Source organism: Rousettus aegyptiacus, unplaced genomic scaffold, assembly GCF_014176215.1.
Source record: "Rousettus aegyptiacus isolate mRouAeg1 unplaced genomic scaffold, mRouAeg1.p scaffold_m13_p_17, whole genome shotgun sequence".
Classification (NCBI taxonomy): Eukaryota; Metazoa; Chordata; class Mammalia; order Chiroptera; family Pteropodidae; genus Rousettus; species Rousettus aegyptiacus.
In genome coordinates, this window is record NW_023416292.1 from 24,311,134 (window position 1) to 24,336,430 (window position 25,297).

The 25,297-nt window shown below is 70.0% G+C and overlaps 1 protein-coding gene across 7 annotated transcripts in view; it reads left to right on the forward strand.

Moving 5' to 3' along the window:
- ARHGEF11 (Rho guanine nucleotide exchange factor 11) overlaps positions 1–25,297 on the forward strand; it is a 47,980-nt gene that overhangs the window by 19,080 nt on the left and 3,603 nt on the right. For 2 of the 7 annotated variants that reach the window (XM_036234769.1, XM_036234772.1), the window contains exons 5-35: positions 392–449; positions 1,117–1,286; positions 1,972–2,043; positions 3,723–3,839; positions 4,989–5,034; positions 5,477–5,553; positions 5,911–6,033; positions 8,154–8,228; positions 8,393–8,494; positions 9,277–9,375; positions 10,248–10,290; positions 11,142–11,238; positions 11,323–11,445; positions 13,105–13,128; positions 14,010–14,154; positions 14,402–14,501; positions 16,931–17,057; positions 18,599–18,778; positions 18,855–18,902; positions 19,050–19,237; positions 19,448–19,594; positions 19,697–19,776; positions 19,866–19,991; positions 20,395–20,512; positions 21,261–21,439; positions 22,083–22,158; positions 22,366–22,533; positions 23,209–23,299; positions 23,836–23,955; positions 24,276–24,316; positions 25,079–25,297. In XM_036234769.1, the coding sequence (XP_036090662.1) occupies positions 392–449; positions 1,117–1,286; positions 1,972–2,043; positions 3,723–3,839; positions 4,989–5,034; positions 5,477–5,553; positions 5,911–6,033; positions 8,154–8,228; positions 8,393–8,494; positions 9,277–9,375; positions 10,248–10,290; positions 11,142–11,238; positions 11,323–11,445; positions 13,105–13,128; positions 14,010–14,154; positions 14,402–14,501; positions 16,931–17,057; positions 18,599–18,778; positions 18,855–18,902; positions 19,050–19,237; positions 19,448–19,594; positions 19,697–19,776; positions 19,866–19,991; positions 20,395–20,512; positions 21,261–21,439; positions 22,083–22,158; positions 22,366–22,533; positions 23,209–23,299; positions 23,836–23,955; positions 24,276–24,316; positions 25,079–25,297 (3,379 nt within the window). The remainder of the gene's footprint in view (positions 1–391; positions 450–1,116; positions 1,287–1,971; positions 2,044–3,722; positions 3,840–4,988; positions 5,035–5,476; positions 5,554–5,910; positions 6,034–8,153; positions 8,229–8,392; positions 8,495–9,276; positions 9,376–10,247; positions 10,291–11,141; positions 11,239–11,322; positions 11,446–13,104; positions 13,129–14,009; positions 14,155–14,401; positions 14,502–16,930; positions 17,058–18,598; positions 18,779–18,854; positions 18,903–19,049; positions 19,238–19,447; positions 19,595–19,696; positions 19,777–19,865; positions 19,992–20,394; positions 20,513–21,260; positions 21,440–22,082; positions 22,159–22,365; positions 22,534–23,208; positions 23,300–23,835; positions 23,956–24,275; positions 24,317–25,078) is intronic. The other 5 variants (XM_036234771.1, XM_036234770.1, XM_036234773.1 and 2 more) reach the window with 5 other exon arrangements.

A 25,297-nucleotide genomic window follows, 5' to 3' on the forward strand; every position in this document is an offset into this window, starting at 1 on the left:
GGTCCTGCCACCTCCCCGCTGTCGCCGGCCCAGTCGATTCTGCTCACTCTTCTGCAATGCAGAGTCCCAGAGCCATTAGGAAATTCGGGGCGAGGACAGCTCTCCTCCCAGGGCGAGGAAGCCCGGGGGCAGCCAGCAGCGCCGGCTGATGGCTGGAGGAGCAGACGCCCAAACGAGTGGATGACGCACGTGCTCAGTCGCAGACTCACAGGCTGGCTGGGAAGACAGGCCGCGGGGCGGCACGGGTAGGAGCGAATGCTCCGCGTGGCCTTGAGAAGGCGACCAGAGGCGGCTGGAGGACGTCGGGTGGCGCCCCACAGGAGCGGTGTCTGGACCTTGTGCCGGGCCCGGGTTTCAAGCCCCATTGCTCAGCATCGTTTGCCCCCAACAGGTAAACGGCACCATGGTGACCAACAGCTCGCATCTGGAGGTGGTGAAGCTCATCAAATGTGAGTTGGCAGAGAGCTGACCCCTAAAAACGTCGGGGAGCAGATGGCCAGGCGGTGGGGCTGTCGACCTGGGCTCCCCCTCAGCCGCGGCAGCAGCCGCGGCGCGTCCTGAGCCTCGACGGGCTGTCACGCGCCCGGCCGCAGCTCCCTGCCAGCCGCTCGTCCGCACCTTACTGCCGCCCCGGCTCGGCGCGCCCAGTCACGCCGTCCGAGCGCGGGCCTCGCCCGCGTGCTGTTCACGGGCTGTTCCTCATCTGTGTTCTGTTTGGGGAGCAAAACAAAAGCGTCGTTTGCAGTTGGGAACGAAACAGAAGCGACGCACGAGGAGAGTCGAGGGCGCGGGGGTTCGGGGCGAGGCTGGCACCCAGCACCTGCCGCGGGCCGGGCGGCAGCGCACGGGGGCGCTTCAGGGGCGGGCTCGGGCTGATGGGGGCGCCCCCCGGAGCGTCCCCGGGTCGTTGCGGGTGGACTGTAGCTGGGTCTGTGCGTGGACAGGGAGACTGGACAGGGAGACGAGCAGGACTTAGAGGGCGGGGCCGCTGCACGTGAGGGTCGTCGCCTGCAGAGTGACAGGCGGGGTGAAGGGGGACGGGAGAGGACCCTCCTTTTGGCTTGGCCACAGCTGCACAGAACGCCACCAAGCAGGCCATCCGTGTCTGTCCCCCAGCCGGTGCCTACGTCGCACTCACCCTCCTGGGCTCCTCACCCTCGGCCGGCGTCTCCGGGCCCCAGCAGGACGCAGCCAGAGCTCCCCGGGTCCCACCTGCAGCGCCCCCGCCGCCGCCCCCGCCCCCGCCACCCCCTCCACAGCGCGTCACAGGGCCCAGACCGCTGCAGGTGAGGTCCTCCTGCTCCTGCCCTCGCCCCGCTGTCCCTCGAATGCCCCCCACGCCAGGGCGAGAGCCGGGTAGGCGGAGGGCGTGCCGTAAGCAGAGACGAGTGACAGGTGTCCTCCCGCCGTGCAGACGCGCGGGCGGGCTGCCGGACCGCAGCGGGCGCTCCGAGTGTGCGGACGACTTCGAGGAGGCCCTGTGAGGGGCACCTCCCGTGGGGGGGGGTGACCATGGGGTGCACACCCCCAGGCAGGGATGGGGCATCTGCAGACACTGTTGCCGGTCATCACAGGGGTGCGGCCCTCGGGGGGCGGGGAGAGGCTTCCGGAGGAACAGATGTGGAGCGGCATCTGGAGGGGGGTCCAGAGCGGACAGACGCCAGTAGGGAGACACCAGGACCAGGGACAGCAGTGGGAGGGGTCAGAGGAGGTGGAGGTGCAGATGGGAGGGGGGAGCGGGGTCTTCCCCTTGGGCGGAGGACGGAGCCAGCGAGTCCCAGCGGCCGGAGAGAGCAGTGCGAGGCCCCGGCGGGCAGCCGGGGCGGGGTTGGCGGAAGACGCGGCTCGCGGAGGCCCAGCGCCCCTGCCGTGCGTGCGGCCCGGCCCCCCCCACCCCCGCCTCCTGCCCGATGGCCGCAGGTGGAGGAGAGGCCGCTGAGCCGTCGCCGCTGTCCTGTCCTCCATCCTCAGGATCCCGAGTTCCAGAAGCACGCCGCCCAGATCCTGAGGGACATGCTGCGGCAGGAGGAGAGGGAGTTACAGGTAAGGTCGCCGCCGAGGACAGGCCGCCGCCTTGGGGGAGCGGTGCCCGCTCAGCGCCGTCTGCCAGTGTGCATGCCCGGCCTTGCAGGCCGCGTCCTGCCGACGCAGAACCTTACAGACGAAAGCCCAGGGCCACTAAGGAACTGTCGCCGGCCAGCAGGGGCCGGCGGGGCAGAGCAGGCGGTGGGCGCGTAGACCGGACGCAGGCGGCGAGGCGGGCGTGTGAGATGGGGGAGCGCGAGGACAGGGGAGTCGGCGGGTCGGACCTGGCGTTGTGGGCTGTGGGGAAGGGGGGGAGGTGGGGGCGGGCAGGCGGATGCTGGCCCAGCGGGTGGGCGGGACGCAGAGAGGTGGCCGGGCCTGGGCACGGGGCCCGGCACGGCGGTCACGTCGCTCGGCAGAGCGAGCGGCCAGGGCGTCGGGGTGGCGGCGGGCGTGTCTCGGAGCCGGGTCAGTGGAGCTTCTCGGTCGGGGGCAGGAGTGAAAGATGGCGCCAGGTTTGGGCACCTGGCTAGGCAGCGACGCCATCAGCGGAGCAAGACCCGGGGGGCACCGAGCTGAAGGTCCCCTGTGACCGCCAGGGGAAAGGCCTCCGAGCACCGCCGTGGGCAGGGCCGGAGCAGGCAGGAGCGGGTCCGCAGCGCGGAGCTGGCGTCGGGGGGGACCTGGGCGGTGTCACCCAGGGCGCCGGCGCGGAGGGGGCCCCGGGGCAGAGCGCGGTGCCAGTCCCTGGTCCTGCCGTAGTCATCGCTCCGTGCCGCTTCGAGGAGGGGGCTGCCTCCTCTCCGCACGGGGCAGCCCTCCAGGCGGGAAGACTCGGGGGGCCAGGAAGGGACGCCATGTGAGCCCATGGGGGCCTAGGGATCCCCTTGAGTGATGGGGAGGCAGTCTCCTGCTTGGGAACGCATGGCCATGAAAGCAGGGGATCAGAGCGAGGGGCCCCCCTGGCAGGACACTCAGCACTTGCAGGTGGAGGGGGGCAGCCGGAGGGGGTGAAGGTCGAAGGTCGGGCTGGCGTCCCAAAGTGGAGGGAGGTTGAGCAGGCTCTTGGCCGACACCCGCCACGGGGACAGAGGATGGGGGCGTGCCCGGCACGGAGGGGGAAGGACGGGGGGCGTCGCTGCCAGAGGGTGCCAGGCGGCTTGGAGAACACGCACCCCAAGTCCCTGGTTACCCAAGCAGCCTCCTGCAGTGGGGCGTGTGGCTGCCCCACGCCCAGCCTGTAACTGCGCACCAGGCACCACGGCCCGCTGGGCATTTTGCCATATGAGCCTGCTCAGACCCCACAGCCACCCCAGGAGGCTGGTGCTGTTGCCCCCATGTGACCTGAGGCATGTGGGGTCAGCAGGTTGTCCCCAGCCCAGCTTAGGCCCAGAACAGGGCTGGTGGCCTCCCAGCCCGCACCTCTGCCCTCGTCCCAGACGGTCCTCGCCACGTGCAAGGGTCTCTGGCACTTCTCCGTGTGCCGGCCTGGACAGGCACCAAAGGGTCAGGGCAGACCGGGGGCAGGGGGCTCGTGGCCACGTCCCTTCTCAATTGCCTCCCGCATCCGCTTCTCACCATTTCCACCTTGTTTTGCTCCTAAATGGGGGTGGAATGATGTGCTCCTCCTGGGAGGCGGAGACCCCATCTCTCCCCATGGTTGGGGGGTCACCTGACGGACCCCCGCCTGCCCCCAGCGCATCTGCGAGGCGCAGAGCCAGAACCCCGGCAGCCAGCGGGAGGAGCAGATCGAGGGTGCGCGGCGGCGGGTCGCCCAGCTGCAGCAGAAGATCCAGCAGGGGGCCGGCGGGCTGGTGAGTGGCGGTGGGCGCGGCCCCGGGAGCGCGGGGCGAAGCTTCCGGAGGCAGGCAGGCCCGCGGCCGAGCGGGTGGGCACTCAGTGTCTTACCAAGAGGCAGGTCAGCACCGTGAGGTTGAGCCCCACTGCCGGGCGCCCGGGTGCCGCCGCCTGCACAGGACTCGGCTCCCGCCCCCCGCCCCCCACTCGATGCCCGCATCCCTGTGTCCGCCTGGCAGCTCCTCCACCACCTGCCCCAAAGAGAGACAGGTTCTCCCTGGAGCCAGCTGAGGAAAGCGAGCCCGGGCGTCGAGGGGTTCGGAGCGGCTGCCACGCGCATGTCGTGGGGGGCCCCAGGGCGGGGACAGCCCTCTGTCCCATCCGGGCGCTGGCTCTCAGCGGTGTCACTCACGTCCCGCAGGCCCTAGTCCTCCCCTCGGGAAGTTACTTCCTGTGAGCTTTAAGGTCTCCGCAAATGTCATTTGCCAAAAGGAGTTATCTGAGGATGATTCTTTTTTAGAGCATCCAGGTCAAAAAAGTCTGGGAATCGACTTCAGTTCTGTTTTCTGAAGGAGTTTTCAGTGTCACGCGGTTGATCTCAGCAGTGACTTAACCCCTGGGGAGGTGGCCCCCTCCCTCATGTGCGGGGCACGGCAGGGCTGCTGTGAGGGCTGGGGCGTGCCCGCCCGCAGGGCCGTGCCATGCTTCGTCGGGTGGAAGCCCAGACGCTCCGCCTGGCTGGGTCGCCAGGGGCGTGTCCGCCGTGCCTCTGGGGCCCTGGCTCTGCGGCGGGAGGCCCTGTGGCCTCGGGGCTGGGGCCCGTCGGGGCTGGCCCCAGGCCGGCCGGTCCTGGCCCCAGGCCAGCGCCCTCAGGGTCCACGTGCCCTGAGTCACCCGCCTGAGCTTCTCCTGCCCGTGTCAGGAAGCTCCTTCCCTGTCCCACCGGCTGCCCGTCAGGCCTGTGGCTCCAGCGAGCCTTTAGACTCCGCCTCGTGGTGACGCTCCCTGTCCACCATTAGGGGTCACTGTCCCCTCAAACCTGCACAGTGAAACAGCAGAGGCCGCTGGTCGTAAGCAGATGCTGTCTGCGGAGGCCGATGGGTTGGTCAGGGGGAGGAGACCGGTCAGGGTAATGGCTTTGCCCATCCCTGTGTCTGTCTTTCCAGGACGTACTTCCGCTCCGTGATGACCCCAGCCTGAGAGCGTCAGAAGGTGAGCGCCCCCAGCCCCGCTTTCTCTCTGGCACGTCCTGCTCCAGGCCTCTTGTCCCCTCTCCACGAGGCAGACTCAGGGGCAGGAAGCACCGTGAGGGGGCAGCCCCAGCGTGGGGGGCGGGCGCAGGTCGCTCTGCAGGAGCGTGTGGCCGGGGGCCCCGGGCTAAGTGCCAGTGAAAGACTGGATGCCGAGGGGCCACTGTGGCCTCAGAGCCAGAGAAATGTGTGGCCGAGGAGACGGCGAGCCGGGGCCGAGGGGCCAGGCGGAGCTGTGGAGTCTGAGCTCAGGAGGTGGCGAGCGCAGGGCGCGGGCGGGAGGAGGTGAGGGGCAGGCTAGAGCGTCCCACCGAGGGGTCGTGGGGTGCAGGAGCAATGGCACGTGGGGACCGGCGGGCGGGGCGGCCTCTCCTGGCCTCATGGTGCGAATGGTTCCCTCCCAGGCCTGCCTGCTCTGGGGTCGCAGGGCGGGGACGGTGGCTTGGACTCCGGGACAGAACGCATGCCTTCCGTCGGCGAGGTGGGTGCGGCAGAGGCCAGCCGCGCGGACGTGAGTGCGCAGCGCCCCTTCTCCGGCGCCGGCCGCCCTGCAGCCCGCCCGCTGCTCCGCGGCCTCCGGCCTGCCTGCGCCTCCCCGCAGTCCCGGCCCCACGGGCCGCAGCCACTCTGCTCAGAGGGGTTCCCGAGGCAGGGGGGCAAACCTGCCGGTCCTTTCCCCCGAGTGTGGCACACAGAGCCGGGGAGTGGCCATGTCGCCGCTGCGGCCTCGGCCTAAGGGGCGGGGCCGAGCGCGCTGACGCCAGGCCTGCGCTGGCCGCTGTCTTCCCGCGGCGGCTTCTGGGAGGGCTCCCCGCTCATGGAGCGCTCTGTCCTCTAGTCTCTGGTGAATCGGGGCTCAGTGCCATCAGACCCTGGGCTGGACAGCCCTCGGACCTCCCCTGTGACCACGGCCAGGGTAGCCCAGCACAAGTGGCCAGGCCTGGACGTACCCGGTGACCAGGTGAGTGGTCCAGACCGCCTGCCCCCTTTCCAGAACCAGGCCTGTGCCCAGGTGGACCCACACCTGGAGGAGCACGGGCCGGGGCGGGGAGCCTGGCCTCCCCGGGGAGCGACGTCCCAGGAGCAGAGAGCCGGGCTTTCCCCTGGCGCCTGTGTGATGCGGGGAAGGCGGCCTCAGTGTTTCCCCAGGATGCTGGTTCCCAGCTTTCTCTTTCCCTGACAGTCCTTTTCCGACACCAAACCTTTGGCACCGTAGTTTAGAGAACAGTGGCTCGGCCCCTGGACCGTCCCGCCTGTGGCCTGCGCCCCGCTCTGCTCTGGGGCCTCGGGCTCTGCGCTGGGCGGCCCGGGAAGCCTCGTGGAGGCCTGAGAAGAGCTGCTGGGAGAGGCTGGGTCCCCGCCCCCCGCGGGGTCACTGGGAGGGGGACACGGAGCCCCTGTGCTCCGAGACCTGCGCGCTGTCCCCGAGTGCCGACGCACTTCTTACCCTCACGTCTGCCGCAGGGGAGCTCGTGCCCCCCTGCCCCAGGGCCGCCGCCGGCCCGCGCCGGCCACGCAGCTCTCGGGGGGCAGCGGGGGGCGGGCCTGCGCGCAGGAGCGCCCGGGCAGCAGCTGCTGCGCTGGGTCCTCGGGGGCATCCCACCCTGTCCTCACGGTCGGGAAGGGGCGCAGGCGTCAGGGTCTGCGCCGGGCCCGTGAGAGCCGGGCAGGTAGGGGCTGAGGGATGCGGCTCGCTCCTACGGCGCCCCCGTGGGACAGTGTGCTCCTGGCCCCGCGGGGCAGCACCCCTGGCCCAAGTTCGGGTCCCGAGAGAGCTCAGGCACGTCCCGCCCCGAGGGGCAGTTTTCAGGTAGGTGGCTGGGCTCAGTAGGGGTGAAGTCCTTTTACCCTCCCGAATCTTCATCTTCTGAAACTATTTAAGTTCCCGTTTTGGGGCGATGAGGGTGAGTCCCGGGCATGTCCAGCGTCTCGGCACACCCCCGTTAGGAAGAGCGCGGGGCCTGCACTGTCCCCAGCGCTGTCAGCAACAGGGGCGGGGCCCTGGGGGACTCTCACTTTCCGTCACGATCCTTCCATGCTTGATTTTTTCTTTTTAAAGTAAGCACATTCTGCTTTTGTAATGAAAAAAAATTACACATTTATAAAGACTTAAAGAAAACGTCGTTCCCCAAACAAGCAACCTAGTGCTTTCAGAGTTGAGGAGCGCTGCCCCCCCCCCCGGGGTCCCCGGGCCCCCAGAGGGCTCGGGCAGCACGGGGTTCGGCGTGCGTCTGCGTAGCCAGACCGGCACAGCGCGCTCCCGCGTCGGCGCGCGCCAGCCTCAGCTCCCTGGGGCACCCTCTGGGTCTCGCGTTCTGTGACCCGGAGATTTGGGGCCCGGACTCTGTAAACTCCCAGGAGAACAAAGCAAGTGAGGAGCACAGGGGAGAGCGTGTCTGGAGGGCGTCTCGGGCCTGGACAGGGGCGGCGTGAGCCACCTAGGGGGCCGGGAGAGGGCCCCGACTGGACCCCTGCTGGGCATCGCTGGCGGTGAGGGCAGGGGCAGCGGAGAGAGACGGGGTTGGTGCCAAGCCGTGGCGGGCACGGGAGCTGGAGGGGGCGGGGCGGGGCGGGGCTCGGGGCGAGGTCGTGCACGCTGGCTCGGGGCGGGGAGAAGCCCGGCTGGCGCGAGACGGGCTCCAGGGCTGCGCCCGGGAAGGGGCAGCTGCGTCCCCCCATGCCGAGACGGAGCGTGGGGCCCCCGGCCGGCCCGCACAGTAGGCTGTGGCCGCCGGGACTTGGAGGGTGAGTTCAGGCGGGGGCTGTGCCGAGAACACGGGGCCCCCATCCCGGCAGGCGCCCCGGGTCCTCACCCTGCCGGCTGGCACCCCCTCCCGGTTCTTGTGCAAACAGGAAGCGAGCGCGTTCTCTCGCTGCCCAGGGCCCTGCGGCCAGGCTGCTGGGCCGCCCGCCAGTCACTTCCTGCAGGTGGCAGTGGTCGTCTGTCCCCTGAGACGGGGGCTGGGAGCCCGCGCCTGCCCGGCGCGTGCGGCTCTGTGCAGTGTCGCTGCGCACGCGGCCCTGAGGGGGCGGCTCTGCCGTCCTCCAGCCTCTCCTGTCTGCACCCCGCTCTCCCCCCAGGGCGTCGATCAGAACGCAAAACCCTTGATCATCGGCCCAGAGGAGGACTACGACCCGGGCTGTCTCAACAGCGAGGTAGCGGTTCCTGCTCTTCTCTTCCTCGCCCTTCGGTGGCACCAGCTGCTCGCGGCGCGAAGCAGCTTGGCGGCCAGTGGCTGGGGGGGCGTGGGGAGGAAGCCGTGGCCCGGACGCCCCAGGGGCCGACAGCCTCCGAGCCGCCGCGTCCGTCTCCCTTCCAGAGCGACGCCGTCTTCCAGGACCTCGAGAGGCTGAAGTCGCGGCCGGCCCACCTGGGGGTGTTCCTGCGCTACCTCTTCTCGCAGGCGGACCCCGGGCCCCTGGTGCGTCGGCGGCGTCCGCCTGCCCCGAGCGCCCGCTGGTGCTTGGCCCGCCGCTGCCTCGGGCCCACGGGCCCCGCTAGGCGCCTCGGGACACAGGATAGAACGGGGGGGCCATGTGGGGGGCGCCTCACAGGAGCAGCGGGGAAGCGCGGCTGGCTCGGGGGAGCCGGACGGGAATGACGGTGGCAGACAGGGGAGCCGCGAGGAGGTGTGCGGAGGACGCGGCCAGCAGGGCCGAGGGCCGCGAGGGGCCTGGGCAGGGAGGGGCCGAGGGCGAGAGGCGGAGGCCGTGTCCTCGGAGCCCGCCTCCCGCCCCAGGCGGGGCTGCGGGCCCCCTCTCTGGGGCACAGTTGGAAGCGGCTCCGCGGCCGCGTGCTCATGCTCGCTGAACGGCCGTGTCGGGGGTCCCCGGGCCTGGGCAGTGTTGCCGGATGGAGCCGGGACGCTGGTGACAGAGATAAGAGCGTGACCCCGGAACGCCGTCCGTGCGCAAGTACAGGGCACGACGCGCAAGCGTGGCCGGGCCCCGAGCCGGGGCGTGCTGCCTGCGGGGGTCCCCGCACCCCACGGGCACAGGCGGGCCCCTTGGCCAGCCCCAGCCTGGGCGCCACCTCCGCCGTGGGACGCTGGCTGTAGGGGCCGCGCCGTGTGGTACAGGAAGTTTAGCCGTGTCCCGGGGCTCCACCCACAGGTGCCCGGGACAGCTCCCCAGGTGTCTCCAGACGCTGCTGATTGCCCCCTGGCTGAGGGCCGGAGCTCTGACCCACCCTCTCTCCCCCCAGCTCTTTTACTTGTGTGTAGAGGTTTATCAGCAGACACACCCCAAGGACTCTCGAAGCCTGGGGAAGGACATCTGGACCATCTTCCTAGAGAAGAATGCGGTGAGGCAGGCCCGGTCGGGTCACAGTCGCGTCGTCCTCGTTGGGCCACTTGGAGGCAGAGGGAGAACAGAGTGAGACGTCCAGGCAGACGGGCTCTCAGGGGGCTGCGGGCTGAGAGGCTGGGACCCCGGGTTCTGGTCTAGCATGGTCCCCCCAGACTCACCTTCGTGCCAGGCGCTGAGGCAGGATGCACACTGCCGCTCCGAGATGCTCCAGGGGAGATGGCACCAAATCCCAGTGACCCTCCCCCCACCCCGGCCAGAGCCCCGATGTGTGGACCAGTGAGCCAGTCGGGCTCTGGCGGCCCCAGGCAGGGTCCCCGGAGAGGGGGCGGGTGAGCCACGTCCGGGCGGGCTCCCAAGCGCGGCAGGGGTCCTCGGCAGCAGCACTTGTGCCCACAAAGGCCAGCCCCTGCCCGGGGCTCTCTCACCTCGTCGACTAAACCAACCCCAGGACGGCCTGACGGTGTCAGTAACCCACTAGAGCTAAGGAGGTCGTGAGATGAACCGTTTTTCTTCGAGAGGCGCACCTTTGCTCCTAAGTGGGTCTTGGGTGAGGGAGGGTGGAGCTCCAGTCGCCCCGTCAGCTCCAGCTGCTGGTGCTCACTGAAGTGCAGGGACCGGCCGCTTTTCCCCGGGAGTCGCTTTCCCAGGGGCTCCCTGCGGCCGAGGGAGCCATGCGGTGTTTGCAGCCCGCGGGCCTGGGGGTAACGGGACGTGGCGCCCGCCGCCTCCGAGCCCGCTTCTCACCCCAGCCTCGGCGCCGCGGGTGCCAGGTGGTGGGGGGCTGGGCGAAGGAGGGGAGGCGTGAGGGCAGAGTGCGGCCGCGCCCCGGGTGCGACCTCGCCGCCTCTGCCCCGCTCTGCCTTTCAGCCTCTGAGAGTGAGGGTCCCCCCGTCGCTGCAGGCTGAGATCGGTAAGTTGCTTCGCGGGTCAGCCCATCTCCTCTGGGGCCCACCTCGTCCTGGGCGCCCGGGAGGCGGCTGAGCCCCGCGGGCAGAGGGACGCTGCCCCCAGAGCTGACACCGCGGGGACGCGCCCCTCACTGCCGGGTCAGCTTGTCACAGGGGGACACGGCGTGCTGAGCCGGCCTGGGCTCGCTTCTGCTGACCTTCCACGTGGCCCGTCTGGGCCTCGGCCGGGTCGTGTGTCCAGAGAGGACACAGGGTGATGGGGGATTCCTCAGCCTGGCCAGTCACCAGGGCTGCTTGGGGTAAAAATATAGAAGCCAGGGTCTCGTGCACCCCACCTGCAGGGCCGGGATTCTGTTGTTTCTGTAAGTTCCTCGGCCGATGCCGATGGCCACCAGCAGAGGAGCTGAGGGAGGTGATACCACAGGCATCAGGCCAGGGAGCTCGTGGGCACAGGGAAGAGGCGAGCAGAGAGGGCGCCCCGCCTGCCGGGAGCGCGGCCTCGGCTGTGTGCAGCCCTGGCCCCGGCGCTGGTGGGGCCCGGGCTCCATGGAGGGCCCGGGCGCAGGCCCTGGGACGCAGCCCTCTCGGAGGCCGCCCTCGGCTGTCTCGGCAGCGTCTGCACGCAGCCCCCAACGGGCGCCTGTGCTCCCCACTTCATGGGTGTGGACACTCCGATGCTTCCGTTCTCGCCTGGGGCCTTAAACGTCAGGACCCCAGGTGTGAATTCGCAAGCGTCCTGCTAGATCCAGGCCTCCGCTTCTTTTGGCTAACGGGCCGAGAGCTGGCGCCCCCTCCCGTGGGGCTGGGATGGCTCAGCCAGCACGGCCTCTGTCCCTGTCCTCGCTCCCGGCAGAGTCGCGCCTGCGGAGTGGCGAGGACGTCCGGGCCGCCCTCTCCGAGGCCCAGGAGGCGGCCATGCCTGAGATCCAGGAGCAGATGCAGGACTACAGGTGGCCCGCCCCGCCCCTCCCCTCCCCCGCATGGGCATGTGGCTGCCACGCGCTCGTGCACACTCATCTGCGTCTCCCGCTCAGGACGCGGCGCACCCTGGGCCTGGGCAGCCTGTATGGGGAGAATGACCTGCTGGAGCTGGACGGGGACCCAGGCCGAGAGCGCCAAGTCGCCGAGAGGCAGCTGGACGCCCTGGGAGACATTCTGTGAGTCTGGGCCCCTTACAGCCGCACACACTGCCAGGCCGACACCTCCCCCCTGCACCCCCCACCCGGGCCTCCTCCACCCCACCCCGCTGCGGCTGTCTCAGGGTCGGGGGAGGGGGGGAGGTGGCGTTAAGGGCCCGGGGCTCCTGGCAGGTGCAGGAGGCTCTGACTGCCATGCCAAGGCGCTCTGCTCGGCCCGCCTCCCAGTCCCCAGTGTCTGATGAGCCGCGAGCTGGGCTGCCGCCCCAGTGGGTGCAGCCCCTCCCGAGGGGCACAGGGCTGGCTGGCTGTGGGAGGGGAGGAGCCTCCGGCACGGCTGCCAGGTCACTCCCTCCCAGTCTCGCCCTCTGGTGTCGCGGCCCCAGAGGTGGCCGTGGGGACACAGGCTCAGAAGCAGGTCCTGCCCCCAGCACTGCTGCTCGCACAGTAGCTGTGTGACCTCGGTCGAGCCGTCTTATCTGTTAAACAGCAAAAGTTGGACTAGGCCCCACTGATGCTGCTTTGCCAGTGCAGCGGGCATTTCCAGAGGCCCTACTATGCCCCCGGCCCGCTCCTCGCGGAGCTCGAGCTGTGGCGGGAAGAGGAAGTGGTGGCTGACAGAGAAGGAAGTCCTGGAGCACGCGGGGGCCGGGCGCTGCCGGGCGGGGTGCGGCGCTCCTAAAGAGGGGGGCGTCCGTGAGGACGTTGGGGAAGGGCGCCCCGGGCAGAGGGAACAGCCAGGGGGAATGGGGCTGCCCTCGGCGTGTGCGGCCACGCAGAGTGAGGAAGTGCTGGAGTCCGAGGGGCGGCGGGGGCCCCGGAGGGCCAGCGGGCAGGGCAGGGACTCCGGGCTGCACCGTCCCGAGTGGAGCCGTCCGAGCTCCGGGACCCGGTGTGGGCGAGGGGTGCCCAGTGGCCCCGGGCGCCAGGGAGCAGGTCGGGAGCACTGTGGAGGCCGGGGCCGTGCGCGAGTACCGGGTCTCGATCTGTTGACGGCGGAGCAAACGAGGTTCTTTGACCTGAGCTGCAAAAGGAGCGGCACTGCCGTTCGGACGGGGACGGGGACGGGGACGGGCGCGGTCCTGCCGGAGGCCGCCGCCTCCGGTCTGGGCTCGGGGTGGCGCCTGGACACGGGGCTGGGGGTCTGAGCTGGCGGTGGCATCTGGGAAGGGGCTTGCGTCAGGGGCCGCCGAGCCGCACAGGGAGGGCGCTTTGCGCGCGGCCCCGCGACCCCTTGGCAGTCGAGGGGGCGGCAAAGCCCGGCTGCGCCCACGCCAAGGCCCGGGTGCCACGGACCAGCGCAGCGCAGTGACAGGCGTGGGCGCCCATCGCGGGCTCCTGGGTGAAGCAGCCGCGTGTGGGTCTCGGCCCACGGGCCGGACGGCTGCCGCGGGTGGGCGTGAGGGCAGCCGGGTGAGCGCCGGCCAGGTGGCCCCCTCAGGTCGGGCCTCGGGCGCCTCCAGCTCCAGGCGGCTCAGCGGGAGCCATCCGGCTTGGCTCCCGAGGCTGGCCCTGCCACCTCCCCCTCCTTCAGCTCGAGGGGCCTGGTCTGGCTGGTGTGGTAGCTGACGGGGCTGCCGGGGCGGCCGGAGCCCTGAGCCCCGCCGTCCCGCCCGCTCCGGGGACGGGCCCCCCGCGCCCGGCTGCAGCCCCTGCGTCACCCGCTCTCTTTGCTTCCAGGTCCAAGTACGAGGAGGACAGGAGGTGAGCGACTGCTGCGCTCCGCAGGGGCAGGACCGGGGCCGGGCGCCGACCCCCCACCTCTGCCCGTCACGGGGTCCCCAGCACGGCGGGGTCGCCCTCTGCCCCACGCCGCCCCCAGGTGCCACCACCGCACGACCCAGTCACGAGGCCCTGAGGCTCGGGGTCACTGCCTGGGACGGAGCCATCCCCCCACACCCCTCGCCCGCCCGCACTGGCCCCGGCCCCGGCCCCCGCCGTCCCGCGCCACCCCCTGGGCGCACAGGGCCAGTTTTCGCAGCCCGTGGATGGGGCTGTTTGTCAGCAGCCGCTGTTGAGATGAGCCTGGGTCCTCTGGGCGCAGCACGTGACGGGGACAGGCGGAGAAGGGTCTCAGCGGAGAGGAGCCAGGGCCGGGCCCGCAGTGGACGCTCTGTCTGCCAGACCGAGGGCCTGAGCGTCAGCCCGGAGCCCTGCCCGCTGGTGCCTGGCAGCTGGGGCCCCCTGGCGGCTCTCCGTCTGCTGCTCACGCTTGGGGTGGGAGGGGCGGGGCCCTCACCTTGGCAGAGGCAGGTTGGCGTCTCTCCCCTTTCCTTGCCACCCCCCCCCCCGCCCCCCGTCCTGCAGGCGCGCCCACAGCTGCTGCGCTTCTGTTTCAGGGTCCCATGTGTTCTCCCCTGAGCCCCACCCCGGCCCCGAGAACTGCTCAGAAAGGACACAGCCCCCCGGGTCACGCAGCCGAGACCCCCAGCCTGCCTCTGCCCACGGCCACCCACACACACTGCTCCAGGCCTTGCTCTGAGCACCCTGCCCATGCCACCCCGTCCCGCCTGCTGGGTGGCCGTGGGGCACAGGCTAACGGGCACGTGGCTAAGCTCTGGGTCAGCGCCTGCCCTGTCTTCCAGCACCACCATGGCCTTGGCCCTCAACGCCTACATGAGCCACGCTGGCATCCGGCTCCGAGAGGCACGGCCGTCCAGCACAGCCGAGAAGGCCCCGTCCGCCCCTGACAAGGACAAGTGGCTCCCCTTCTTCCCGAAGACCAAGAAGGTGACAGGGCCACCCCAGAGAGCCTCTTCCCTGGGCGCGGCCCCCACCCCAGCCCGGCCGGGAGGGGCCTCCCATGGCAGTCTGGCTGCCCACCACCGTGGCCTTGGAGAGCAGCCTTCTCCGTCCCTCCACGTCCCGGCCGGAAGCTCACGCCCCCGTCGGGACGGGCAGGGCCCTTCGGAGCAGGGGCAGAGTGGCCAGCGGCCTGGGTGTCGGGACAGCTCTAAGCCTGGTTCTCTTACCTCAGCAGAGCAGCAATTCCAAGAAGGACAAGGACGCCTTGGAGGACAGGAAGCGGAACCCCCTCCTCAGATACATCGGGAAGCCCAGGAGCTCCTCCCAGAGCAGTGAGTCCATGGGGACAGCGGCGGGGTGGGGCCACAGCCCCGCAGGCCCTCTGAGGGACAGGCGACCGCGCCAGCCCCAGCCTTCGTCGGGGGGCCCAGCAGCTGCCTGGAGCAGCGTCCCCCTGGGCGGGCGGGCACTGCGAATGGCGGTGGCCTCGACCTCCGCGTGGGGCTCTGTGCCGAGGGCCTGTGCGTGGGGATTCGAGGTGTTCAGCAGAACAAGGCTTGGGGCCCAGAGGCCCCTGGTGCCACCCGCAGCCGGCTCCATGGAGCCCGCGGTGTCGCCGTGCACTCGTCCGGAAGTTGCCGTTGGCCCTCGCCGCCGGCCCCAGTGCTGGTCCTGGGGGTCTGCGAGGGGCCGGGGGGGCACTCATGGTCAGCCCTGGTTTGGGCCATGACTGTTCGTTTTCCAGCTCGATGTGACTTTTATTTTGACTCTCCATTTGACTTTTCGTGGTTCACTTCCATTCTCGTTTGCTTTCTCATAGCATTTCATGTTCCTTTGCCCCCCGAGGAAGGTAAAAGGACCGTTTTCTTTGTTTTGTTTTTTTTTTGTTTTGTTTTTTTTTTCACGCGTCAGCATCTTTCCGTGTCCCAGATCCTGTCCGTCCTTTTCTTTCTCCATCCTGTCCTCCCCTCCTGTCCCGCCCTCGGCCCTCCGTCCTGCCTCCTCGTTGCTGAGGCTGCTCCGGGACACGAGGCCCTCGCCCGGCCTGCCCCGGAGCGGGGGCGACGCCCTCCGGAGGGGCTCTTGCCCCGCGGCCTGGGCCTTCCTCCACCTGCAGTTGGGCCGGCACCGCACGGCTGCCCCCGTTAGGCAGGAGCGACCCTGCGGGGGCGCGGGGGGACCTGCCCCGTCCTCTGGAGTCTCTGTGATGAAACACGGGGCGTGGTGCGCGTCGACCCGAAGAAGCCTCGGTCCTGGCACCGGACGAGTTTCTTTCCATCAGGGAGGTCCGCGTGTGGACAATTAAGTGTCCAGTATTTTAGGTTCTGCAGTGAATCTGTGGGGCGAGATGGAAGGTGACCAGGGACTTATGCTCTTGCTAGAATTCGTTGTATGTAGAAGCAACGGTTAAAGAGTGATAATCTTCAAAATTACTTTTTAAATTATTAAATTCTTAGACTCACCATGTGGTTCTGAACAACAAAAATAATTACCAAAAAGTGATTATAAAACAGGAGAAATGGCAGAAGAGCCTTGAAACCCGGGCTCGTGGTCTCTGACGCGCCCATGGGGAGGAAGGCACCGGGCGGAGAGCTTCAGGGGCCCGAGGCCAAGGCCGAGCCGCCGCCGGGGCAGGCGGGCTCACAATCAGGCTTGCTGTGCGTGGGCTCTGTGTCCGTGTGCAGAGATCTCCCAGCCCCCGACCTGGAAAGCCTTGGTGCTGGGCTCGGCCGTGGGGGGCACCAGCAGCCACCCCTGGGTGGCTGTGGGGGCCTCGTGGGGGCCTCTGCTCGCTGAGAGCTTCATCCCTGTCTGTCTGAGTCCGCAGTCGCCGGGCTGCCAGCGAGACTCCGCTTGTAGGCGCGCTGCCGGCTACTGCTCCTGTGATCAGGCATCTCCTGCCCCAGCTCTCGGGGCCACAGCTAGGGCGTAACTATCCCAGGGACAGTTGGGCGTTTTCCACGTGGCCCATGGGCAAGGGAGCAGTGGCCTCAGCCTGGTGGCTTTCTGTGACGGTGTCCCAGGCTCCGTCATCAGCCAGCCAGGGCGCCTCAGGCTCACCGGGCCTCCTCCAGCTGCCGTAAGGTCCACGTGTGGCCCTGGTCTCCAAAACAGGGGTGATGGCAGCGCCCCTCCCTGACACGCGCCTGCCCCCTCGCTCCCGCCTGCCCTCCCCGCTGCCTCGGACGCCTCTGTCTCGCTTGGGGAAGGGGCTGGAATTTGAGTGCCCAGGAGCGCGCTTCTGAGACCCCTCCCGGCAGTGAAAGCCGTGAGCCCTTAACGCCGGAGACCACAGGGACAGAAAGAACGGGGGGAGGGTCACAGGAAAACAGCGGGAACCCTGACAGTGACGTGGACTTGGGAAACGCTCGACGTAGTTTGGCGACGTGGCCGAGCTTTGTGTAGATGTGTTTTTGGTCTTTCTGGCTATTTTTTAACTTGTGTGTGGTTCTTGGGAACGACCTAGTCACAGTTTCTGAGAAGAGTTGTTGTGACAAAGAACGTGGGAGCCGGAAGGTCCCCGCACAGGAGACGCACTTCCGAACCCTCTCGCTTTGTGCACGGGGAGGAGCAGGCGCAGAAAGGCAGGGACCGGGGACCGCTGTGCCCAGGGCAGCGCCGCAGGGGCCTGGAGGGGCCTGCCTGCGACTCGCGGGCGCCCGGCCCTCGCCCCGCGGGGCTGGCTGGCGGCCCTGTCCTGGGCTGGAGGGGAGAGCGTCCTGCGGGAGGCAGCCGCCCGTCATTGTCTGCCCACTTCCAGTCAAGCCAGGCAACGTGAGGAACATCATCCAGCACTTCGAGAACAGCCACCAGCAGGACGGCCCCGAGCCCGGCACACAGCGCCTCTCCACAGGGAGCTTCCCCGAGGACCCGCTGGAGGGCGACAGGTAGCGGGAGGGGGGGGGCAGCCGGAGGAGGGGCGCGCGGGCGGGGCGTGGAGCTGGCTTTGGCTGCAGCTGCCCCAGCACCTTCGCTAGACCCAGGGCCCCACACCCGTCCCATCTGGGTGTCGGTGGGAGACTCTGGCTGTGAGCAGAGCGGGGAGCAGGCCCCGCCCCCCAGCCGGGGCGCAGCCCCTCCAGCTGCCCCGGATCCCCCCCCTCAGCTGCTCAGCACTCCATCCCCGGGGGGAGCTCGGGTGTGTGTGGGGGAAGCTCGGGTGTGGGGGGGGCTCGGGTGTGCGCGCGTGCGCGGGTGGGGCTGCGGGTCCAGCCACGCGTCGGCACAGGGGCGGGTGGCAGACCGTAGGCCAGACACTCCTGCTTGAGCGCAAGGTCACTCCTTTCTGCTGCTCTTAGTACGCGTCCAGTGGTTTTGCCAGGCGAGGATCACCGAGGTTTGGGGTAGACGCAGGTTGGAGCTGTGCCGGGCCGAGCGGGGGCCTCTGATGGGGCGGGCGGCCGGGGTCTGGCAGGCGCAGGAAACGGCAGCGTCTTGTGAAAATGTCTGAGCCCGTTTGCGAAGTCACGTTCCTGAAGTGTCTGGGTGAATCTGCCCTGAGCTGCTCACGGGGGCCCTGGGGGGTGGCCTGGAGGCGGGGGGCCCTTGGCTGGCACAGGAAGCGCAGGGCTGGGAGTCTCAGGCCAGAGATGGGTCGTGTGCCTCGCTTCTGGGAACTCTGCACCCCAGCAGCCTCCCTCCCTGGCCTAGGTCTGTCATGGGCGACACGCCCCGTGGGGGTGTTGGTGACTGTCTGAGGTCGTCTGGGCTGGAACTGTTCTGATGGACCAGTAGGGGCATCGGGGCGGGTCAGCTGCCGTGTGGCTTCTAACCCCAGAGACGGACCCTCAGGACCCCGGGGTGTACGGACGCTGAGTGGACACCGAGCTCCGGGGCTGACCCGACTTGGCCGCGGGCGGGCGTCCAGCCACGCGGCTGTCTCAGGGCCACGGCACTGGAGGCGAGCACGGAGCCAGCACCCGGCCCCCCAGAGCCTGCGGGCCGCGCCCGGCAGGAAACCGCCTGCGCCTGGAGGAGGAGCGGGGGCTTCGGGGGGGCGCATCAGGCGAGAGTGGGGGAAACGCGGCGGGCGTCCAGCCAGTCCCCCGACAAGCCGTCTGGCGAGTGTCAGGACGAGGACGACGCTGCCCGGCTCCCTCGCGGGCAACCGTGTCAGAGGCCGGGCCCGCCTCTGGCAGCGTCCACGGCAGGGCAGACAGGCCGGCCACCCGACAGCCGCGGGCCGGGCGTCCCGCTGTGGGCCGTGGGCGGCGCAGCCTCGCTCGCGGGGGGTGAGGGGCCTGTGCTGGCGGCCCCCGCCAGGGACAGGGCTTCCAGACAGGCAGGCGGGTGTCGCCGAGAACCAGCTGCCATCTAGGAAGCTTTGGTGTTTGGGCCTGGGGGGGGGCCTCTGCACTATGGAGGCGCCTTGAGATGGCAGCAGGTGCCGCTGGCCAGGACACAGGCTGAGGCCGCTTGCCGCCCCCAGCTCGCGTGCCGAGGTCCGCCTGGGCCGCTCCGAGAGCCTGAAGGGCCGGGAGGAGCTGGCGCGCTCCCGGAAGGCAGACAGCGTGCCGCGCTCCCGCAGCGACGTGGACGTGGACGCCGCCGCCGAGGCCGCCCGCCTCCACCAGTCGGCCTCGTCCTCCGCCTCCAGCCTCTCCACCAGGTATGCGGGGCTCCGGCCGCCAGGCCCAGCGGAGCTGGGGGCGCGGGCCCACTGAGCGTCGACCTTCTCCCCACAGGTCTCTGGAGAACCCAACCCCTCCCTTCACCCCCAAAATGGGCCGCAGGTGAGCCGGGCGCGGAGGCCCCCCTGTCCGGCGTCCGTGCCGCAGCCGTGCGCGGCCGTCCCTCCCATCCGAGGGCACGGGCAGGCGGGGACAGACCCCACGTGCGCGTCTTCCGTCCGGGCGAAGCCGAGCGTCTGTCTTCCCCAGGAGCGTCGAGTCCCCCAGCCTGGGGTTCTGCTCCGACGTCCTCCTCCCCCACCTCCTCGAGGACGATCTGGGCCAGCTGTCGGACCTGGAGCCAGAGCCGGACGCCCAGAACTGGCAGCACACGGTGGGCAAGGACGTGGTGGCCGGGCTGAGCCAGAGGGAGGTGGACCGGCAGGAGGTCATCAACGGTGAGGGCGCAGGCCGGGTGCCGAGGCGCGGGGGTTCAGTGGCTGGCCCTGGGGACAGGCCCGGGTCCGTGCACCCGTCCAGAAGGGCCACTGTGGCCGCGGCCCATGGTGAGAGGAAAGGTGGCATTTGGTTCCCCAGAGGCGAAGGGGTTGGGGTCTCGGGGGCGGCCATGGTCCCGGCCGACGTGCTCGCCCCTCGTGCCCCCCCAGAGCTGTTCGTGACCGAGGCCTCGCACGTGCGCACGCTGCGCGTCCTGGACCTCGTCTTCCACCAGCGCCTGCGGAAGGAGGGCCTGCTGTCGCGGGAGGAGCTGGCCCGGCTCTTCCCCAACCTGCCCGAGCTCGTGGAGGCGCACAGTGAGCCCCCCACCCCCGCCGCCTTCCAGCTCCCCCAGCTGCCTCGAGCCCCAGGGCCCGGCCGTGCAGCTGAGCCCCGGCCTCTCGGCCCCCCGCCCCCAGACTGCTGGTGCGAAGCCATGAGGAAGCTCCGGGACGAGGGCCCCGTCGTCGGGGAAGTCGGCGACCTCATGCTGGCCCGGGTGCGCTGCGGGCCCCACCGGGGCGGGGGCGCGGGCCGGGCTGGGCCAGGCAGGCGCGTGACACCCTGCTGCTGTCCACTCTGCCTCAGTTCGACGGCCCCGCCCGGGAGGAGCTGCAGCGAGTGGCCGCCCAGTTCTGCTCCTACCAGTCGGCCGCCCTGGAGCTGGTCAAGGCCAAGCAGCGCAAGGACAGCCGGTTCCAGCTGTTCATGCAGGTGCGCCGCGGCCTCGCCAGCACACCCAGCCCCCCGCGACAAAGCCAGCGAGCCCCCCTGGGCCCCCAGCCCCCTCCCCGAGGGGGGCCCGGAACCCTGCAGCTGCCCAGCCCCTGCACACCCTGCAGAAACACTGACTGGCACCGCCCTCGAGACACCCCTGCTCGTGGCAAAGACGCAGGATCCGCGAGCGGCGGGTCTGGCTCCCCTGTCGGCCCCGTGCGCCTCGGTGGCTCTGCCGCTGTCCGCAGACCCCTCCCCGGGGCCCTCGTCTCCCCGGCCCCACTGCCCGTCGTCCCCTGCGTGTTCGAGGAGGAGGCGGCCTCTGGGACGAGGGCCTGCAGGGCGCTTCGCCCCACCGGCCCTCACCGCAGCGGCGTCCCCTCTGTGCCCTGGCGTCCAGGAAGCCGAGAGCCACCCTCAGTGCCGGCGGCTGCAGCTGCGAGACCTCATCATCTCCGAGATGCAGCGGCTGACCAAGTACCCGCTGCTGCTGGACAGCATCCTCAAGCACACGGAGGGTAGGCCCGGGCCGGGGCGGCGCCCTCACTTCAGGCCCCGTCCACGCTGGCTGCCGTGTGGCCTCAGCAAGTCCTGCCCTCTGGTCTCCCGGGTCTCCATCCTGGCCTCGCCGTGGTCAGGCTCAGAGATGGTAGTCGGGAGCGAGCTTGGGGCACAGGGTGGTCGGCAGTGGCAGGAGGCAGGGCCGCTGTGCAGAGCGGGGGACGGCACCTTGGGGTTCAGGTTCACCCGCGGGGCCCCTTGGCGCCTCTGGCCAGGATCGTAGTCCCACACCTGGCGCCATGCCGGCATTTCCGCCTCGGCGCCCTGGGCAAGGCCTCTGCAGAGCCCAGGACGCACTGTACACAGGAACTCTGGAGGGGCAGGGCCCGTGCTGAACGAGGGGGTCTGTCCCCGCTTCTCACCGTCCCTGGGGTCCTGGGCACCTTTCACCGTCCTCAGCTTGCGACGTCAGAGCTAGGGTACACAGGCGCGAGGAACCACAGCACGTCTAGACAGGTGTTCCTCGGGCACACACCGCAGTCGCCCACTTCTGTGGCGCTGGCTGCTACCTGGGCAAGAGGTCCCACGAGCCACCTGTGTCCTCAGCAGTGGCCTGGACCCCGAGGACCCTCACAGGAGGGAGTCCTACACTGCGGCCCTCGGGTCCTTGCCCGTGCCTGCCGTTTCGTGGCCGGCGGCACGGGGCTTAGACGGGCAGGTTCCTCAGGCAGGAGCCCCAAGCCGCCCCTCTGCGCCGGTCGGCAGGTGGCACGTCTGAGCACGAGAAGCTGTGCCGGGCCCGCGACCAGTGCCGTGAGATCCTCAGGTTCGTGAACGAGGCGGTGAAGCAGACGGAGAACCGGCAGCGCGTGGAGGGCTACCAGAAGCGCCTGGACACCACCTCCCTGGAGAGGGCCAGCAACCCCTTGGCTGCAGAGTTCAAGGTGCGAGGCAGGGAGCGGTCAGCCCGCCGACACACACCCCGCCCGGGGCCCCGAAGAGCCGGCGTGCTCGGGGCAGGAGACGTGGGCTGTGTGGGGCAGGGTGCGTTGCGGGCCCTGGTGCCCTGGCCAGCATTCCCGGACAGATGCAGGTGGACGGTCCTGCCAGTAAGGATGAGCTTCAGCCTCAGCCGGGACAGCAGGCCGGGCTGCAGGCCGCAGGTGAAGGCGCAGCGGTTTCGGGAGGGAGCAGGCCGCGGGGGTGGCAGGGAAGGCAGGGGGCGGCCTGAGGAAGGCGGGCGAGACACCCAAGCCAGAGCCGTCGGCACTTCCCCAGCACAGGACGCGCGACTTCACGGTGGCCTCTTTACTTGTCTGTGTCCCTCACGAGAGGGTAAGGGCAGCGGCGTTTGTCACTCTGGTCCTTGGCACTTTTACACGGTGTCTGGTGCATAGCAGGCTGTCGAACACTTGAACAAACGGATGTATGCGCGGCCGGATGGACGACGGGGGGTGGGGGATGGGTAGATGATGGATGGATAACGAGTGGACGGATGATGGACAGATGGATGACGGGTGGGCGGGTGGATGGATGATGGATGATGGACGGATGATGGACGGATGATGGACGGCTTCTTCTTAACAGAGTCTGGATCTCACAGCCAGAAGAATGATCCATGAGGGGCCTCTGACCTGGCGGATCAGCAAGGACAAGACCTTGGGTGTGTGCTGGGGGCAGGGCTGGGGCGGCCTGAGGGTTCGCAGGGGCGGCTGTCCCAGGAGATGGTCCGTCCCCGGAGGAGCCGGGCGGCAGCCCGGAGCGTGGTGGGCACGCCCTCGGCACCGGGGGGACCAGGAGGGCCGGCGTCCCGGGGCCCCTCGCCCCGCGGGCTCGGTGGGCGCAGGCCCCTCACCGGTGCCGCCCGCAGACCTGCACGTGCTGCTGCTGGAGGACCTGCTGGTGCTGCTGCAGAAGCAGGACGAGAAGCTGCTGCTCAAGTGTCACAGCAAGACGGCCGCGGGCGCCTCGGACGGCAAGCAGACCTTCAGCCCCGTGCTCAAGCTCAACGCCGTGCTGGTCCGCTCCGTGGCCACAGGTGCGGGGAGGGGACGCGCCCACCCGCCTCGGCCCGGGCCGTGGTCGCTGGCTGTCATGTCCAGCAGGCCTGGAGCTGTGTGGGGCCGGCCAGGGGTCCCACAGGACTTCCCAGGCCACCTGCGTCCCTCCCCCGTCCCGGCCTATCTAAGCAGAAGACGTGGCACAAGTTGGGCAGGACGAGGGGCCGGTGGGGACCAGGCGAAGACAGACGGCCTGGTGTAGCCGGGACGGGGCGTGAGCCCCCAGGGTGGGCCAGGGTCAGGGAGAACGGGCTTTGGGGGCGGAGGGGAGCAGGGCAGGCCCCCTGCGGCAGGACCCAGCAGCCACATGCCCTCGTCTCGTTTCCTCATCTGGAACGTGGGGCGACCCCCGCCCTGCTCCTGGGGATCAAAGGGACATGGGTGCGAGAACCCCAAACCTGAGGCACCATACACGTTGGCCCTCGCTGTTAGGGGAGCGGGGGGTGATGCGTGACCGTGGAAGAGACCGTCAGGGCTTCCCAAATGGTCTCTGTCCCTTTCACGAGGAGGTCCTGAGGGGCTCTGACGACCCGGGTCCGTCTCGTGCTGCGTGCGTCGTGCCGAGGGTCAGGGCTGCACGGGGTCCCCGGCCCAGGCGGGAGTCGTCCTGTCCCACCCCCAGACCACACCCCGCCTCTTCCTTCCTCACGCAGACAAGCGGGCCTTCTTCATCATCTGCACGTCCGAGCTGGGCCCACCCCAGATCTACGAGCTGGTGGCATTGACCTCCTCAGACAAGAACACGTGAGCGTTGATTCAAGGGTCACGTGTACCTGCTGCCCCCTTGGGACCAGGGTGGCCAAGGATGGGCCGCAGCGAGGATGGGGCTCTGGGGGGCAGTGGGAGGTGGGGCAGACTGAGCAGCAGCGGGGGCCGGCGTGGGGCACAGCGGCCACACTCCGCACCTGCTCGGGCCCCTCCCGCTGCGCTCTCCTTCCCTTTCGCACGTCCTTCTCAGATGTTTGCGCTCAGGACCCTTGTCCCCACCCCTGTGGTCCACCCACCCCGTGTCCCCCGAGAACGGCCAGCGGAGGGGGCCTGGCACAGGGGCGGGAGGCGGGCTGTTAGGCGGTTTCCCGGCTTCAAGGTCATCAGCTGTCACCTGGGCAACGAGGGTCACATAGCCGCAGAGTGCCCCGCCCGCAGCGTGGCCGCTGCGGGGACGAGGCCACACAGGAGCCACCAGTCGGGGCCGTGAGGGGGCTGCGGGCCTGCCACCAGGGGCGGGGGGGGTGTGCCCACGCCGCCCTCACGCCGGCCCTCTTCCCGCGGAGCCGCAGGTGGATGGAGCTCCTAGAAGAGGCCGTGCGGACCACCACGAGGCCTGCCGGAGCTGCCCCGCCACCCACCCCGGCCCCCGGCCCCCAGGAGCCAGCCCGCCAGAGCCCCAGGCCCAGCAGGTGCCAGCCCCACGCCCAGCCCTGTCCTTGCTGCTCCTGAGCCCTTAGCTCGGGGTGGACAGTCTCAGCAGACAGGTGTTCCCAGGCCCCTGCCTTCTCTCCCTGTCTCCCGTCCCCAGCAGCCCCCCGCTCCCCTGTGATGGAGACTGCACCGGAAGCGGCCTTGGGGGTGGGATCGGGGGGCAGCACCCACCTGCTCCCTGGGCCCTACGCCTTCAGCGCCTGCTCAGACTCGGGGCCGGGGCAGGGCTTCATGGCCTGGCTGGCAGAGCACCAGCGTGCCCAACAGGTGACCTGCCACCGCTTGTTTCTACCCCCAGGGCAGGGCTGGAGGACGAGGAGCCAGAGGGACTGCCTGGAGGTGAGTCCCTGAGCGGACCTCGTGGGGAACCCAGTCCCTTTGGGCACAGGTGGGGGCGTGGTCGGTGGGGTGGGGTGGGGTGGCAGGAGAGGGCCGTCGGGGCCAGAGGGGTGAGGGCTGAGAAGACACAGGACCAGGACGCGTGCGTCCGAGACGGGAAGGCGGCAGGCCCGGGCGCCCCGCTGGCCCTCCCGCTGACGCGTGTTCAGCAGCAGAGGGGCCGAGGGAGTCCGGACCCCCTGCTTTCTCCAGCACGGGGTCCTGATGGAGAACGGGGTGCAGACAGGGCCCAGGTTCCAGGGGGCTTACACGGTGCCGCGGGCGGCCTGGCAGACGGCTGTCTCCCCGAGAGCGCGTCTGAAACGGCTTCGGTCTCGGGCCTAGAGTGGACTCTCCCTGCGGGGCTCCCTGGTTGGGCGCTTTTCTGTTCCCCCCGACGTCCTCGCGTGCCTCAGGCCTGGGGGGGCGTCCCCTTCGCAGACAGGCCGGCTCGCCCGCCGCGCACTGTGGCGCGTCTCACCTGGTCAGTCAAGGGCCGGGCCTCTGCTGCTGCCCTGCGCTGTGCCCTAGAGCGCGAGCCCCGCGGGCAGGGCCGTGGCCTGGCGTGGCTTCCTGGGCCGCGCCAGGAGCCGGGGCAGCGCCTGGCCGCAGAGTGCTCAGTAGACGTCGTGGGACGAACCGGCCCACGCCCAGCCCCGCAGCCAGAGCCGCCAGCTCCCTCGCGGCCTCCGCCCTCCCCACCTGACGCCGTCCCGTCCCCAGCAGGCACCGGGCCCCAGCAGGGGGTCTCAGGGCAGCACCCAGGCCTGCCAGGGGTCCCCGAGCACGCGGGCAGCACGGACGAGGAGCTGGGTGCCCTGCCCCTGCCTCCCGTGCCCCTGGACGGGGAGAACAGGGCTGGCAGGACACGGGACCCCATCGTCCTGCCCCTCCCGGGCCCCCTGCTGCTGGAAGGACTCGCCGACTCCGCCCTGGAGGACG